Source organism: Puma concolor, chromosome B2 (assembly GCF_028749965.1).
Source record: "Puma concolor isolate L17-30 chromosome B2, mPumCon1.1.hap2, whole genome shotgun sequence".
NCBI classification, from domain to species: domain Eukaryota; kingdom Metazoa; phylum Chordata; class Mammalia; order Carnivora; family Felidae; genus Puma; species Puma concolor.
Window position 1 is genome coordinate 81,889,644 of NC_141671.1, and position 13,704 is coordinate 81,903,347.

The window sequence follows — 13,704 nt, forward strand, 5'->3', positions numbered from 1 at the left end:
ATGTGTCACCTTAAACTGCATTGCCATGTTGTTTTTAACAATAACTTCATTTGTTTCTGAACAAAGTATGGGCTTTTTCACATAATCAAGGAGAGAACCCCCATAGTTAAGACTGTTATAACGCCCTTTGAAATACTTAAACACAACCTTCTGAAGACCGAAAGCAAGTGTCTTCAGTCTTACACAAGTGTCAAAACTCACTGCTTATCACCTACCCCCTTACAACTTTTTCCCATCTAACAGTCAAATCACTGCAGTGATTTCAACCATTACTTAAAAAAAAAAAAAAAATCTAGTAAACGTGGTATACTTTGTTAGATAAACCCTTATTCGTACAACAGAAAATGGTTGCAGCCAAAGTGATTACAATCTGGAAATACTACCTCTCAACCAAGAATCCATTCAAAAAATGATGACAGGCTTCCTAACTGTCCTTGTCTTTTAAATATTTAATTCCACTGAGGAACCTCCATGCATGGCTCAGCAAATTGCAACTCTGTGGTCCAAAACCCCCCATGAACTGAAGCAGTCTCAAATCTAATCTATGCCCAGAGACAGATGCTACAATACCATACATACAATCCTGTCACGCAATCTGATGGACTGTCAACCACAAACCCCCTCTCTCCAGACCAAGGTGTATTTCAGCCATGGCAATTTTATCTAATTCAGCCCCCGAACTCATCTCCCAGGGCCCATTCTCCCAAGAGGTGCTGCCACAACCACAGGGCAGAAGCACATCACCAAAAGCAAGGGGAAGAGCTAAGAGAAACCCCATCTGCTTCTCTGGGTCTCAAAAGTTCATTTCCAAATTGAGAGCAGACTCACACAATTGTTCCTAATTCATGCCACAAACCCAACTAACTAGTTCGTGAATACCTGAGGAGGATCCACTGCTCAGTCAGCGTGGTCAGGGAGCGCCGCTGTTGGATAAGCACCTTCATCAGATGTGCCGAGAACCCTTTGCATCGCTCGACGTTGCTCATGCCCAACTCCTGCAAAGGGGAAATGGAAACATGCCAAAGGAATTACTGGCAAACATCACCACACACGCAGGTGTCACCAGAAAGCAGTTTCATCCAAAACTCGCTGGGGAAAGTGCCTTTTAATTGGATAAGCTTTGGATATGCTGCAGTCTAGAGGCAACACATTCATCTTTCTAAGCAGTGCTTCTCAAATTGTGCTTCCACAAATCACTGATGTTCCATGAATAGGAACTAGATTTAACACTGAGACACCTGAGTGGTTCAGCTGGTTAAACATCTGACTCTAGATTTTGGCTCAGGTCATTAGTCTCACAGTTTGTGAGTTCGAGCCCTGCATCGGGCTCCACGCTGGCAGTGTGGAGCCTAGTTGGGATATTCTCTCTCTGTGTCTCTCTCTCTCCTCTTCTCTCCGCTGCTCCCCAGCTCGCTCTAAGTAAATAAATAAACTAAAACAAAACAAAACAAAAAAAGAACTAGTTTAACATCAAAATTAGTGGTCTTTTCTCAATTCACAAGAGGAAAACTATCTGAAGATGGCATTCTCCACATGAAGCTTTTCTTATATAACCTCTTTTCTAAATGTTTTATTTATTTTTGAGAGAGAGTGTGTGTGTGCATGAGCGCATGTGGGGAAGGGGCAGAGAGAGAGAGAGAGAGAGAGAGAGAGAGAGAGGAAGACAGAGGATCCGAAGCAGGCTCTATGCTGACAGCAGTGAGCCCACGACGGGCTCGAACTAACAAACCCTGAAATCATGACTCCAGCCGAAGTCAGATGCTCAATCGACTGAGCTACCCAGGCACCCCTTACATAACTTTTCTTATGCATTTGGTCTTGTTGGCAAACGTAAGTAATAGAATTTATGATAAAATGCTTTCTGATTAAGCACAAAATTACACTGATTTATACTGTTAAGTTTAATGTTCTGCAAAAAGCTCAGTCACATTCTGTAATGGGCTCTGATCACTTGGTAAGACCTGAGAGTGCTGCCCTGGAGGAACAAAATAGGAGCTTTCCCTGGGCCCCGGCAATTCTGAGGTTCTTTCACCTACCTTGGCAGGAGCTGCTAAGGCTGCACTAAGCCTGGCGTGCCGTGCAAGAGAGCGAAAGAAGTACTTCTGGCATCCATCCCATGAAGAGGAGATTTCTGTCAGCAGGCTAGAAATCAACATGATATACTTAATTAAAACCACTATTTCCCATCAAAGATCCTGAAGACTCAGAGATTGGTATTATTTAGTCACAACCAAAAGCTAAGGGTGCGAATAGATTCATTTCTGTGAGGTCTCAGTCAGGTGCTCATTAGTCCTTTATGCAAAGAATGTATTACATACTTAACAATGGAAGTATAGAGAGAAAATAAATTATGATGACAATATAGTTTCCTTAATGAAAACTTTATAACTATCTTAGGAGTGGAAGCTAAAGGTCATAAATTCTGATGCCCACGGGGGCCAAGCAGTTAACATAAATGATTAAGGACAGACAAGCACAAAATGATACATGGCAATGACAGCTGACCTCAATGTGGGAAAAGCAACAGGACTGTTTGCAGACTGTAGTGATCTGGAGAGCATGTGTCCTGTCCAAAGGAGGGAGCTACAGTTTAACTTTCTCACAGGAAAGCAAATCCAATTGGCCCAATCTTCCTGAAAAACTGAAATTCAGGATATTTATTTATTTATGTAAAATTTCTACTTTGGGGATGCCTGGCTGGCTCAGTCAGAAGAGCATGTGACTCTTGATCTCAGAGTTGTGAGTTTGAGTCCCACGATGGGTGTAGAGATTACTTAAATAAATCTTAAAAATAAAATTTCTACTTTTTATAATGCTGTGTTGAATTAAACTTTAAAGCACTCAGAGGGCCACTGAGCAAACAAAATACAAATGTATGTGTACCCAGCTCATGCAAATCATCTATTTACAACCACTTCTGCCACAGTTATGAACACAGAGGTAACTCTGTCTCAAAATTTATAGGTTCTCAAATTGAAGAATACATTAGAAATTATAAAGAATTTATATATGAAATAGCTAAAAATGTGGCCATTCTCTCACTCTCACAGATTTTCGCCTGTGAATTCAAACCAAGTGAGGAGACCTCAGGAAAATCAGAGGACCAAAAAAATAACGGGAGAGGTGAATACAAGGAGAAAGAAAAAGAAAAAAGAAAAAAAAAGTCTCTTACTGAATGCTCACCACGTGCCAGATGCAGAGCCAGAGCCAGGCACTTTTTAAAATGTTATCTTTACAGCAATGCTAGGAGAGAGGTATTCTATCCCCATTTTGGCAAATGAAGACATGAAGCTTAAATGACTTGCTCCATTTATAATTTAAAAAACAAACCTAGAATCAGCCTGAGTGCTGCTGACTACAGACAATGCACTCCGGAGATCTAACGGGTGAAGATGAAGCATCTCTTGAGGGTTTTTTGAACGGGCCCAGGCAAGACCTTTGCGATATGACAAACCTAGGAAGTAAATAGCATGCATTTAAGTAAAGGAACTCAGAAGAGAATTACTGTGCTATGCCCCACCCCATCCCACTGCCACTGTGACTCTAAAGTCCTTGGAATAGCACCACCCAGGAGCTTGTTAGAACTCAGGCTGACAGGCCCTGCCCTACCCCTACTACAACAGAACCCCTGCATTTAACAAGATTCCCTGAGTCATTGGAACATACATTAAAGTTTGAGAATTTGCTCTCTAAGCTACATTGGAAGGGTGGGTGCCATACAACATATGGTGATGAAAACAAAGCATGGTTTCTGAGAACCTTCGTTACAAAACTGTGAAAATATTTGGGACTCACAAATGGTTGGTTCATCACATGGATTTCATATGTGTGACTGAACTCTCAGAATGGCATTTCAAAACCTTGCCTACTGCCTCCTGCTTTCCACCACCCCAATCGTCTCTAGAAATTCCCCCCACATCACCCACATTGTTTTCCTCCCTAAGAGCTGGTGATCATTCTTCATCAGGTTTCAAATGAGAACCATACCAGTTTTGGCAAGGTGTTGAAAGAGGTCTGCTAAAGCTCGCTGCTTCCGCAGGAGAATATGCTTGGCTTCTGACCGCTGCTTCTCCTTCTCTGCAGAGGGCTCCACCTTCAAGCTCTGCAGCTCACTCACAGAGGAAATCACTTCACCTAAGGAAATAACAAGGAGGAAATACCGAAATCCCACAGTCTAATTAACATGTTAAACTACTCAGACCCAGGACATCGTGGGACATGAGAACCAGGTGACACTCATCTTTACAGCTCTGATAACTAGCACAGTCCTTAGCATTTGGTAAATTCTAAATTAAAGGTGCACGGAAATAGAAAATACTCATGGAATTCATCCCCCTTGACAACAAACAAACCAAATAAAAGTAGTTTTTCTTTTCTTAATTTATGGGGTTTAAAAATAGGCAAAAAAGCACTTGTTGAACACTATGTGCAGCAATTTATAGTAAGAATTTAAATCATATATTTCCCATAAATAGGATACATCCTGAGGTCCTATCCTGTACCTGGTTCGTGGTTGATGTTCCCTTACTCTGTACAGCTCCAGGAGCACTGATTTACAGCTGTTTGGAGAGGCTCAGAAAGGTCTAGTCACTTACTAAAGTTCATTCAGCTAAAGAGTGACTAGAAGACAGGACACAAACCCTGGCCAAACTGACTCTGAAACCCAAATTCTTTCTCCAGCACCACACTGGCTTGCTGAATACCCATGGGTGGCTGTAACATGAGGCTGCTGCCTGCCTGCCACAGGGAGTGTTATGGACTGTGTCCCCCAAAATTCATGTTAGAGTCCTAACCCCCAGTGCCTCAGATTATGAGTGTATTTGGAGATAAGACCTTTAAAGAGGTAATTAAGGTAAGGTGAGGCAACATGGGTGGGCCCTAATCCAACCTGACTGATGTTCTTAACAGAAGAGTAGGACATGGGAGAACATGTGAAAACACAAAGGTGAAACAGAGCAGCCAAGGGGACAGACCTGAGAAGAAACCAAACCTGCAAATACTTTGATTTCATATGTTTAACTTCCAGAACTGTTTAGAAAACTAACTTTTCTTGTTTAAGCCACCCTATATGTGATACTTTAAGGTAGCTCTAACAAACTAACACGGACATTCTAGTCTTCCAGAAGAAAGCAAGTGTAGTGGACACCATTATACGGACATTGTAGGAAAGTCAGAGAATTCTTTGCATCACAGACTGGGTACCCTTTCCAGAAGATGCACATGGGACCTGTATCCCATTCATTTCGATCATCAGGATCAGGTAGGCAGATCATCTTTAGCAATGGATATATATAATAGGCTATTGTTCTAACAAGTTTTTTTTTTTAATGTTTATTTTTTTGAGACAGAGAGGGAGAGAGAGAAAGAGATATGGAGTGCACACATGCATATGTGCACAAGCAGGGGAGGGGCAAAAAGAGGGGGTGAGAGAGAATCCCAAGCAGGCTCCACACTGTCAGCTCAGAGCCTAGCTTGGGGCTCGATCCCACACACTGTGAAATCATAACCTGAGCTGAAATCAAGAGTCAGATGCTTAACCAACTGAACCACCCAGGCACCCCCTAACAAGTTTTAAAAATAAAGAGCTCCCTGAGATCACATTGTAGCCTCATTGAAGAAGGACCAGTTTCACTCTGACACCATACTCATGGGGGGTGATTAGGGGTGCAGACAGTGCTGGAGGATGACAAGACCTCAATCTATTAAGTTCTGGAATCCCTTCCCCAGCCACGGCTGTTATACTACAGAGCAAATCTCGGCTCTCAACTTCCCTGTGCAAGGACGACCAGCAGATGAAACTGCTACATCTCTCCACAGTGAAGAAAGCAAGAAAAGGACAGTGAGTGAATCTTCCTTCTCCTTTAACTCAAGGGAGACAATATTTGGAGAGGTAGGAACAGCTTCCAGACTCTGAGAAACTTGTCTCTGTACCTCTTTATTCACGCCCCCAACCAAAGAGAGCTGATATAGACAAGGCTACTGCAGAAAATGGCATAACATAGCATTAGCTATGGACAAGATGGACAAGGTGAAAATTATAACAGCTTGTGTGGTCTCTGCTGGTTTCTGCGACTGGGCTCTGTTTTTTAGCCCACTTGTTTATTCAATTAACCGCTCAACACTACTGATGAGGTCAAAAAAAGGACATAGGTAGCAAATTCCCACGCTCTTGGGGGCACTAGAGAAAACAGAGCAAACCCCACCCTTTGCCCCTGGCTACTGGCACTCACCAGTGAAGTGATCAAGGCCCTCCACTAGGTAAGGCAGACGGCTTTCCTTCATGAGCGTCAGGCACACCTTCCTCATTCGTTTCATGAGCTTTGGCAAGCGACACAGCAGCTCTCCCTCCAAGGGGAAAGAAGCACCCTGACACTGTTCTGGAATCACAGCCTGTGAGACAGAGCACAGGTTAGTCTCACTGCCAAGAACAGTAACAGCAGTGTTACTGGAGTGTAACAGGACTCACCTGCACTGGTGCTAAATTTAAATGCCCTACCCCTCTACACACACTCAGCTCAGTAAGTATTAAATCCTCTCCTCCCCAACTCTGAGGTCTCACAAGAACAAAAGCAGCATCACCAAAATTAAGATGTGTCCTGGATATTTAGAGAACCCTACTGCTGCTCCACGTGAGATCACTTAGAAGCACCCCGTCCCACCTGCGGCAATACTACCTGTGCTAGTGACCATTCTAGACTTTGGAATGTACTAGAACTGGTGCCTTTATGGTGCTGTGCTGCACTGCCTGTCTTGGACACACAAGTCGTACTTCTACCACCACCTCTTCCACCCTCCACTTTCTTCAATTCGATTAGGAGGAACCCAGATACTGGATAATGGGAAAAACTTTCGTCCACCGGGGCATATTTTCATCCCCCCCCCCCCCCCCCCCCCCCCCCCCCCCCCCCCCCGCCGAAGAATCTCTGAAATTCCTATGCTGTCATCAACAGCAAATCAAAAATTTTGGTCAGCATGACAGAAATCAGTGAGCTGATGAATATAATCAAAAGAAAATGAACTTGGAGCCCACACCATATTTGTAGAACCACAGCATGGCTATATGCTCAATTTCTATTACACTTTCTGTACTTGGGAAATACTAAAAATAGCTTGAGGACTTCCAAGCTATTACTCTTGGACCTGCTTACTCTATGGACCCACAACGGTAAGTACAGTAGGAAGGCAAAGGCTATTACTGTCCTGAGGTGTGCTCTCTGATCCCAAAGCTCTTTACATCTAAGGATATAATGCGGGACCACCCATTCTGTAACAGACCTGCTCACCCAAAGTCTCCATAACTTACATTTTCTGGAATTTTGCAAGCCAGCTCTTAACTGTTGGTGCTTGAAGTTGGTCATGATTCAGAGAATTTATACCATGGTCATCAGCAACCACTAAAATCAACCTATCATTGCAAACATTCACCTATACAGCAGCTTCATCATGTGGTAGCCCAAAGGCAGCTTCAATGGCATATTCCTCAACTGATGCTTTAAGTCTTCCATCACAGGAAGATGAAATCTTCACAGGTAAGCACAGAAAGTGCGTATTTCCCGTAGGTGAACATTAAACTTCCAGCACTAGGACTGATGCCTTTTGCCTTATTAGGTAGCAGTGTCAGACACACAGACAAGTGCTATATTTGTCCAAAGAGCAAGATTTCAAAGGAATTGCCTTGCCCAGTTCTAAGGACATTCTTCCACATAAAGCACAGACCTCACTAGACTGGCCCAAGAATAAGCAAACACCATCTCATAAGGTATACCTGTGCAGCTACTGGCCGGGCCAACAGGGTCTCCCTCAGTGCCATGTTCAGACTCTGAATGGGGGATGCCTCGCTGGTGGCTGCTGGCTGTGACAAAAAGTCAGGCTGTTCCTCCTTGTCACCCTCCACCAAGGATGACCGGCAGGGTTCACTCAGGATGGCTTCAAATTTCTTCATGAATTTAAAGAGGGTCCTGGCCCCATGTAATGACAGATGAAGAGGAAAAGACGGATGGAAAGTGAGGAAATGTAAAATGGCATAATGCACACACATATAACTTAATAACCTTATCGTCTGTACGCATGAACCCCTTAGATACTCATAATCATCCTGTTTATTTTTTAAGGAAAAGTAAGGCAGGTATTGTCATCTCCTTTTTCTAGAAGTAAAAACTGAAGCCAGGAATGGGGGCATCACTTCACTCAAGGGAAGACAGCTAGTATGGAGAAGTGCTTAGGCTGCTTTGTCTCGAGGCACACCAATTCTTTTTGTAGGCAGACTTTGCTTCAGGTGGTAGGGGGTGCTGTCGAAAAGCCACACCCAAACAATCTAGTGCTTCATAATGAGTTCAAAGCAGCACTAAGGCCATTTGAACAATTTAATTTAGTCTTGCTACCTAGCATACAAAAATTCTCACCTTTAGTCACTCTGAATTTTTAAAAGATAAATTACCTGTGTGTCTTTTCCACAGATTGTTTAATGGACCAGAAGCTGACATCATTCCACTTGGATATCTTTACAAATTCCTGTAAGATAAACGAAGAACGAGGAATGGTAGCATTTTGTTTCTTTCTAAATCACCTGTTTACCAAAGACCAGAGCCCACTTCATCCCACATACAGGACTGTATACCAGTGAACAAGTAAAACAAGTCTAAAATGGGAACCCAGGTGTTTGTGAGAAAGCAATGAAAAGAGAGTGCTCCTATGATCAACATGTCACCTGATATGTGTTCAGCTTGTACCAGGGCTGCCTCCACAACCACTGAATTATCAAAAGATAGGACCCTCCTTTCCCCCAGGGCACCTTGATGACACACAACACTAGATGGCGTTCCTCTGAGGTGGAAAATCAGCCAGGGCAAGAGCGGAGGTGGGGGGGTGAACACTAACAGACGTTTGTGGCAATCTTCTTGAGAAGCCTTTGACGGGCCACTCCACTAACCCGTCACACACTTGGGACAGGTCAGCAATGGAGCCAATGCCACAGAATAATTCTTGCCATTCTACTTGGCAGTTGCAATGCTCTCCTCCATTCCCCAGAGCCCCCTGCTTCACAGTTAAATGGATAAAAGAAAAGAACTAAACAGAATTTGCTGATTTTGTTCTCCCAAGAGTAATCATTACAAAGCTGTTCATCTTACTTTAAGTTCTTTTTCTAGGGGGGAACGAAGTTCCACAATTTTGGCTTGGACCCGGTCAAAGAATTGCTTGTAATAATGGTACAAATTCCACAGAACACTGCAAAGTGAATCTGGAAGAAATGAAAAGGAAACAAAAACACCACACTTGCTGCATGTGCTACTGGCTCCACCTGTGGGCTTCACATTTTAGTGACACTCCTTACTCTTTACTCTTCAGGCCATGAGATGACAGCACAACATTTCACAGGCATGTTATTTAACAGCTTATCAGGAAGTCTGAGTCTAGCAATTCCCGGAGATGCAGGCAGCCTGTCACCTCTACCCCATTTTTTCATTACAGCTTATACTGAATTTTGTTGCTCTTAAAGGTGATGTACTCAGATGTTCCACTAAACACAATTTCAAACCCTTTCTTAGAATCTTATTGTAAAGTCAGCAGAAACTAAACCTGTTTTAAAAGATGGCCTATTAAGAGGTTCACCCTGACTGCTCATTCACATACAATCTATAGTCCTAGTTACATTTTCATCCAAATAGCTGTGGTCAGGGACAGTAATTGACAGTGTTTCCTATGCAGTTACTTGATATGTAGTAGAGCACTTGCTAGATCAAAGAATCTAATTATGGCCTGGATCAAGCAGAAGCTTAGCAGGACACCTACACTGTCGATACAGAAAGATGTGCAGCCTCAACATGCCAGTTCCCAAGATCTGCATTTGGCAATTTACCTCTGGCAGAGTTCATTAGTTTGGGCTTCATTTATAACCAGTTTGTACTTTAATGTTGTTCTCTGTATCTAATGTGAATCACTTCAAAGTAAGAGATGACTGAAAGCATCACATTTAAAACCTGGTATGCAATAAGATGCCTATCTTGTGAAGAATTCAAAGCCTAACCCATTTAAACAGTACAGTGTAAGAGTAAAGAAACACACACACACACACACCCCTCCTTACCCTTTCCTTCAACTTGAGGCATCAACAAGACATGACAATGGAAAACCAGTAACATCTGAAGCCGTACGTGGAATTCTCCCAGTGAGGATCCCTCTATAAATGCTTGTAATGTGCTGACCAGCAACATCAGGGTCATCTGCTTATCATCTTTAAAGATTCAAAGAAGAAAACATATGCACCTGCAACCATCACTTCATATTTGTAACATGCATGCAATCTACTATGGGACACACTGGAGCACGGCAGGAAAAGAGAGACCATAATTAAAGTGAAACTCTGAAGCATAGGTAAATTCCCAGCTGATATAAAAACAGCTCACTCGGGGTATGTATTAAACACACTCAAAACAGATTATGAAACTGAATTATAAGGTGCTTGTTTTAAGTAGGAAATGAAACACTTTTAACTCAAGCAGGTCAACTAGTACCCAAGAAAAAACATCTTCATTTTTGCCTGTCTCTTGGATATAGAGCATAAGGAAACCTTATGACCAGCTCTCTAGACTCTGAACAAATCACGTAAACCTCTCAGAAACACCATGAAGTCCAATGATGCATCCCATGTAAAAGGAGTGGTGCGAGGAGACAAGGGAACAGGTAAATCCCACATCTGCAGCACTCTACAATTAGCCTGCAACTTCTAAATATGCAGGGAATTTATGGACAGTTGTTACCTTCCTGCTCCTCTGTTTGTTCCTGCATGTGCTTCTCAAGCATCTGGTAGATGGAGAACCAGTGCTTGGTGGATTTCTCAGTATGGCGCTTCATAGTATTATCCAAACTCATAGACCAGCAGCTGAAACATGAGAGAACAAGCCAAGCAGGCATTTAAGGAAACCCATTTGAAAGATCTGAAACCACAGAAGCAAAAGCTAAACATTCGCTATTCTCTCTTTCCAAGTGGAGATGGAGAAGCTACCTAGTTTGTCGCCTCAGGAATGTATGCCATTGTCTCTACTGAGGTTATTTTATTTTTTTAATGTCTATTTTTGAGAGAGAGAGACAGAGAGCGAGTGGGAGAGGGGGAGACAGAGACAGAATCCGAAGCAGGCTCCAGGATATGAGCTGTCAGCACAGAGCCTGATGTGGGGCTCGAACCCACGAGCTGTGAGATCATGACCTGAGCTGAGGTTGGACACCTAACTGACTGAGCCACCCAGGTGTCCCTCTACTGAGGTCATTTTAAATGCCCTATTTGTTTTTTAAGTAGGCTCCATGCCCAATGTGGGGCTTGAACTCACGGCCCTGAGATCAAGAGTCAGATGCTCTACTGACTGGGCCAGCCAGGCACCCCTAATGCCCTGCTGTTTAACTCTGTGATTAATAACTGAAAAGTACATTCTCTATCTTACTACAGAAACCCTGCAGAAGCAAACTATCAAAAGATGAATGTCCCTACAGCACAAGTTCAGGAGGGGAAGGGAAGTGACAGATTATCACTTACTTCAGTTCCAGTTTACGCCAACGAATGATCGTCTGACTGACTAAATCGAGATGTTTCCGCAGAGACAGAGCTCGACTTGCATTCTCCTCCCAATCCTAAAAAACAAAGATAAAATTTACTGCTGGGCTCTTAAATAACTCTTGTGCTGATTTATCAATAGCAATGAGTGTACATCCAGTGTATCTAGCTTCAAGTTGTTTCTAGTCACCTGACAGAATCAAGCAGAGCTGAGTTTAGAGGCAGGCAAAAAGTAAAGGATTTGGGAACCTGAGTGTGAATGCCTATTGCTAGACACGTGACCCCCTCCGAAGTGCAGAGCCCTAACGTGATCGTCAGGGAAGCACCAGATAGTTCAGAGGCTGTGAAAGGACTGAGGGGATGGGACGTGCAGGCACGTAGCTGGTCTGGAGGCCCACCTGGGAGCCCTGGAAGAGGGAGACTGCAGTACCAGTGGATGCTGTGTCCTACCCTTGAAAACAGGTGACACAGGCCCCTCACGTGCCCCAGAAGATAATGGCTTCACCTGTAATGATCTGACCCCATGCCAGAAAAACAAAGAGGCTTATTCTTCTCCAACCCAAACTATAACTTTCTGTCCCTCTGGCAATAATGTTGCCCCAAGATCATTTTTTTCAATTGATTACAAACTAAAATGAGGAAGAGAGAGAGAGAATTATCTTACCTGTGCCTTTGCTAGAAGGATCTCTAAGCCATTCAGCAACTTTGAGATAGGACTGGAAAGTGGGAAACTACGAATTCTGTCTATTACAACCAGCAGCTGCAGGAAAGAAAAAGAAAATGAAGAAAAGATCTAGGCATCTCTGTGGGAATACAGTCACTCAAAGTCACAGGCCACTGAAAAGAGGCCTGATGAAAGTTTTATGCAAAGTCTCTACTTCACAAGCCCCTGTGAAAGCCACAGAGGCTTTCTAGGGCTGTGGATCAAAGATAAACACTTTATCTGCTGCATTACTCTGGAAAGAAGATGGACTTTGATATGATACTCTTTTTTTTTTCTTTTTTTAAAGTTTGTTTACTTATTTTTTTAGTAATCTCTACAGCCAATGTGGGGCTTGAACTCATGACCCTGAAATTAAGAGTCACATTCTCTCTCAACTGAACCAGCCAGATGCCCCCAAAATAATAACTCTTAACCACTCTCCGCTGTTAAGAGTTACTAAAAAACTGGTTGAAGACCAGAGTGAGGTCTGTGTTAAAACTGCCAATCTTGAAAAAGCCAGGCCTTTGCTAATGTGCGTATGTGTCTGAATAAAGAGGGTAATAATACAGCAGCATTTTAACATGTCGACAGCAAACTATGACCAACAAGTAAAATTAGCAGAATCCCAAACATCATTTATGTAACAGCAGTACAAACTGGTATGTCCATCCTGAAGTGAGTAGTGTCTCACTCAAGTGGGATTCTGTAAACCTTTGTTTATATACTGAAATGTGCACATGACTGCCCTGGGAGATGGCAGAGACCACACCCTCAGTGTTCCCTCCTCACAGGCTGCCCTACCTGCTCAAGGGCTGGGTGTTCCGGCCAATCCTGCAGCAGCTGACTGACAGCCTCTGAGAAACCCTGAAGCACAGGTTGACAATGCCTTGCTTCTGGGACATTGGGGTGCTGGTAGAAGTCATAGGGCCCATCAGGCTTCACTATCAGATCTGAGGCTGCCTCACCAAAGAGAGTGTTATGAGAGAGGGTAAAGGCCAAAAGTTGGCTGCCCAGGAGTTGGTCATTCAGTTCAGCTCCTGTGAAGTTAACATCAGTACAGTCAGTGCACTTAGTAGGTTGAGCCATCAGGTTACAAAGATGTCAAACACATGCTCAGAAACAATAACTACTAGAACTAATGAAGCAGATTACGTCACAGTGCCAATCATGCCCAAAGCAACATAAGCCTAGAGGAGCAGGACCCTAGTATCATAGTAGTATCACCAAAATCTGCCAAGTTTCTCAGACATACAGAGGAACTCAGACACTGCCTGGTTGTTATTAAAAGAGTACAGAGTCTGGTTTGATGGATTCAAATTCCTGGCTTTTATAGCTGTCTTGGTAGACAGAAATGAAAATTAAAGCTTCCTGCCTAATATCAAGGAGTAACTAATGAGGTCATACAGGAAACTGAACCAAACAATATTCCGTAAGCTTAATTTCTGAGTTCCCAGGT

General features: G+C 43.2%; 1 protein-coding gene across 2 annotated transcripts in view; it reads right to left on the reverse strand.

Moving 5' to 3' along the window:
• MDN1 (midasin AAA ATPase 1) overlaps positions 1-13,704 on the reverse strand; it is a 172,963-nt gene that overhangs the window by 31,032 nt on the left and 128,227 nt on the right. For both annotated transcript variants that reach the window (XM_086707409.1, XM_086707408.1), the window contains exons 66-78: positions 13,050-13,285; positions 12,210-12,305; positions 11,528-11,622; positions 10,758-10,879; positions 10,085-10,231; positions 9,129-9,238; positions 8,438-8,511; positions 7,766-7,958; positions 6,231-6,390; positions 3,988-4,134; positions 3,331-3,454; positions 2,037-2,142; positions 880-995 (exon numbers count right to left, since the gene is read on the reverse strand). In XM_086707409.1, coding sequence (XP_086563535.1) covers positions 880-995; positions 2,037-2,142; positions 3,331-3,454; positions 3,988-4,134; positions 6,231-6,390; positions 7,766-7,958; positions 8,438-8,511; positions 9,129-9,238; positions 10,085-10,231; positions 10,758-10,879; positions 11,528-11,622; positions 12,210-12,305; positions 13,050-13,285 — 1,726 coding nt within the window. The remainder of the gene's footprint in view (positions 1-879; positions 996-2,036; positions 2,143-3,330; positions 3,455-3,987; positions 4,135-6,230; positions 6,391-7,765; positions 7,959-8,437; positions 8,512-9,128; positions 9,239-10,084; positions 10,232-10,757; positions 10,880-11,527; positions 11,623-12,209; positions 12,306-13,049; positions 13,286-13,704) is intronic.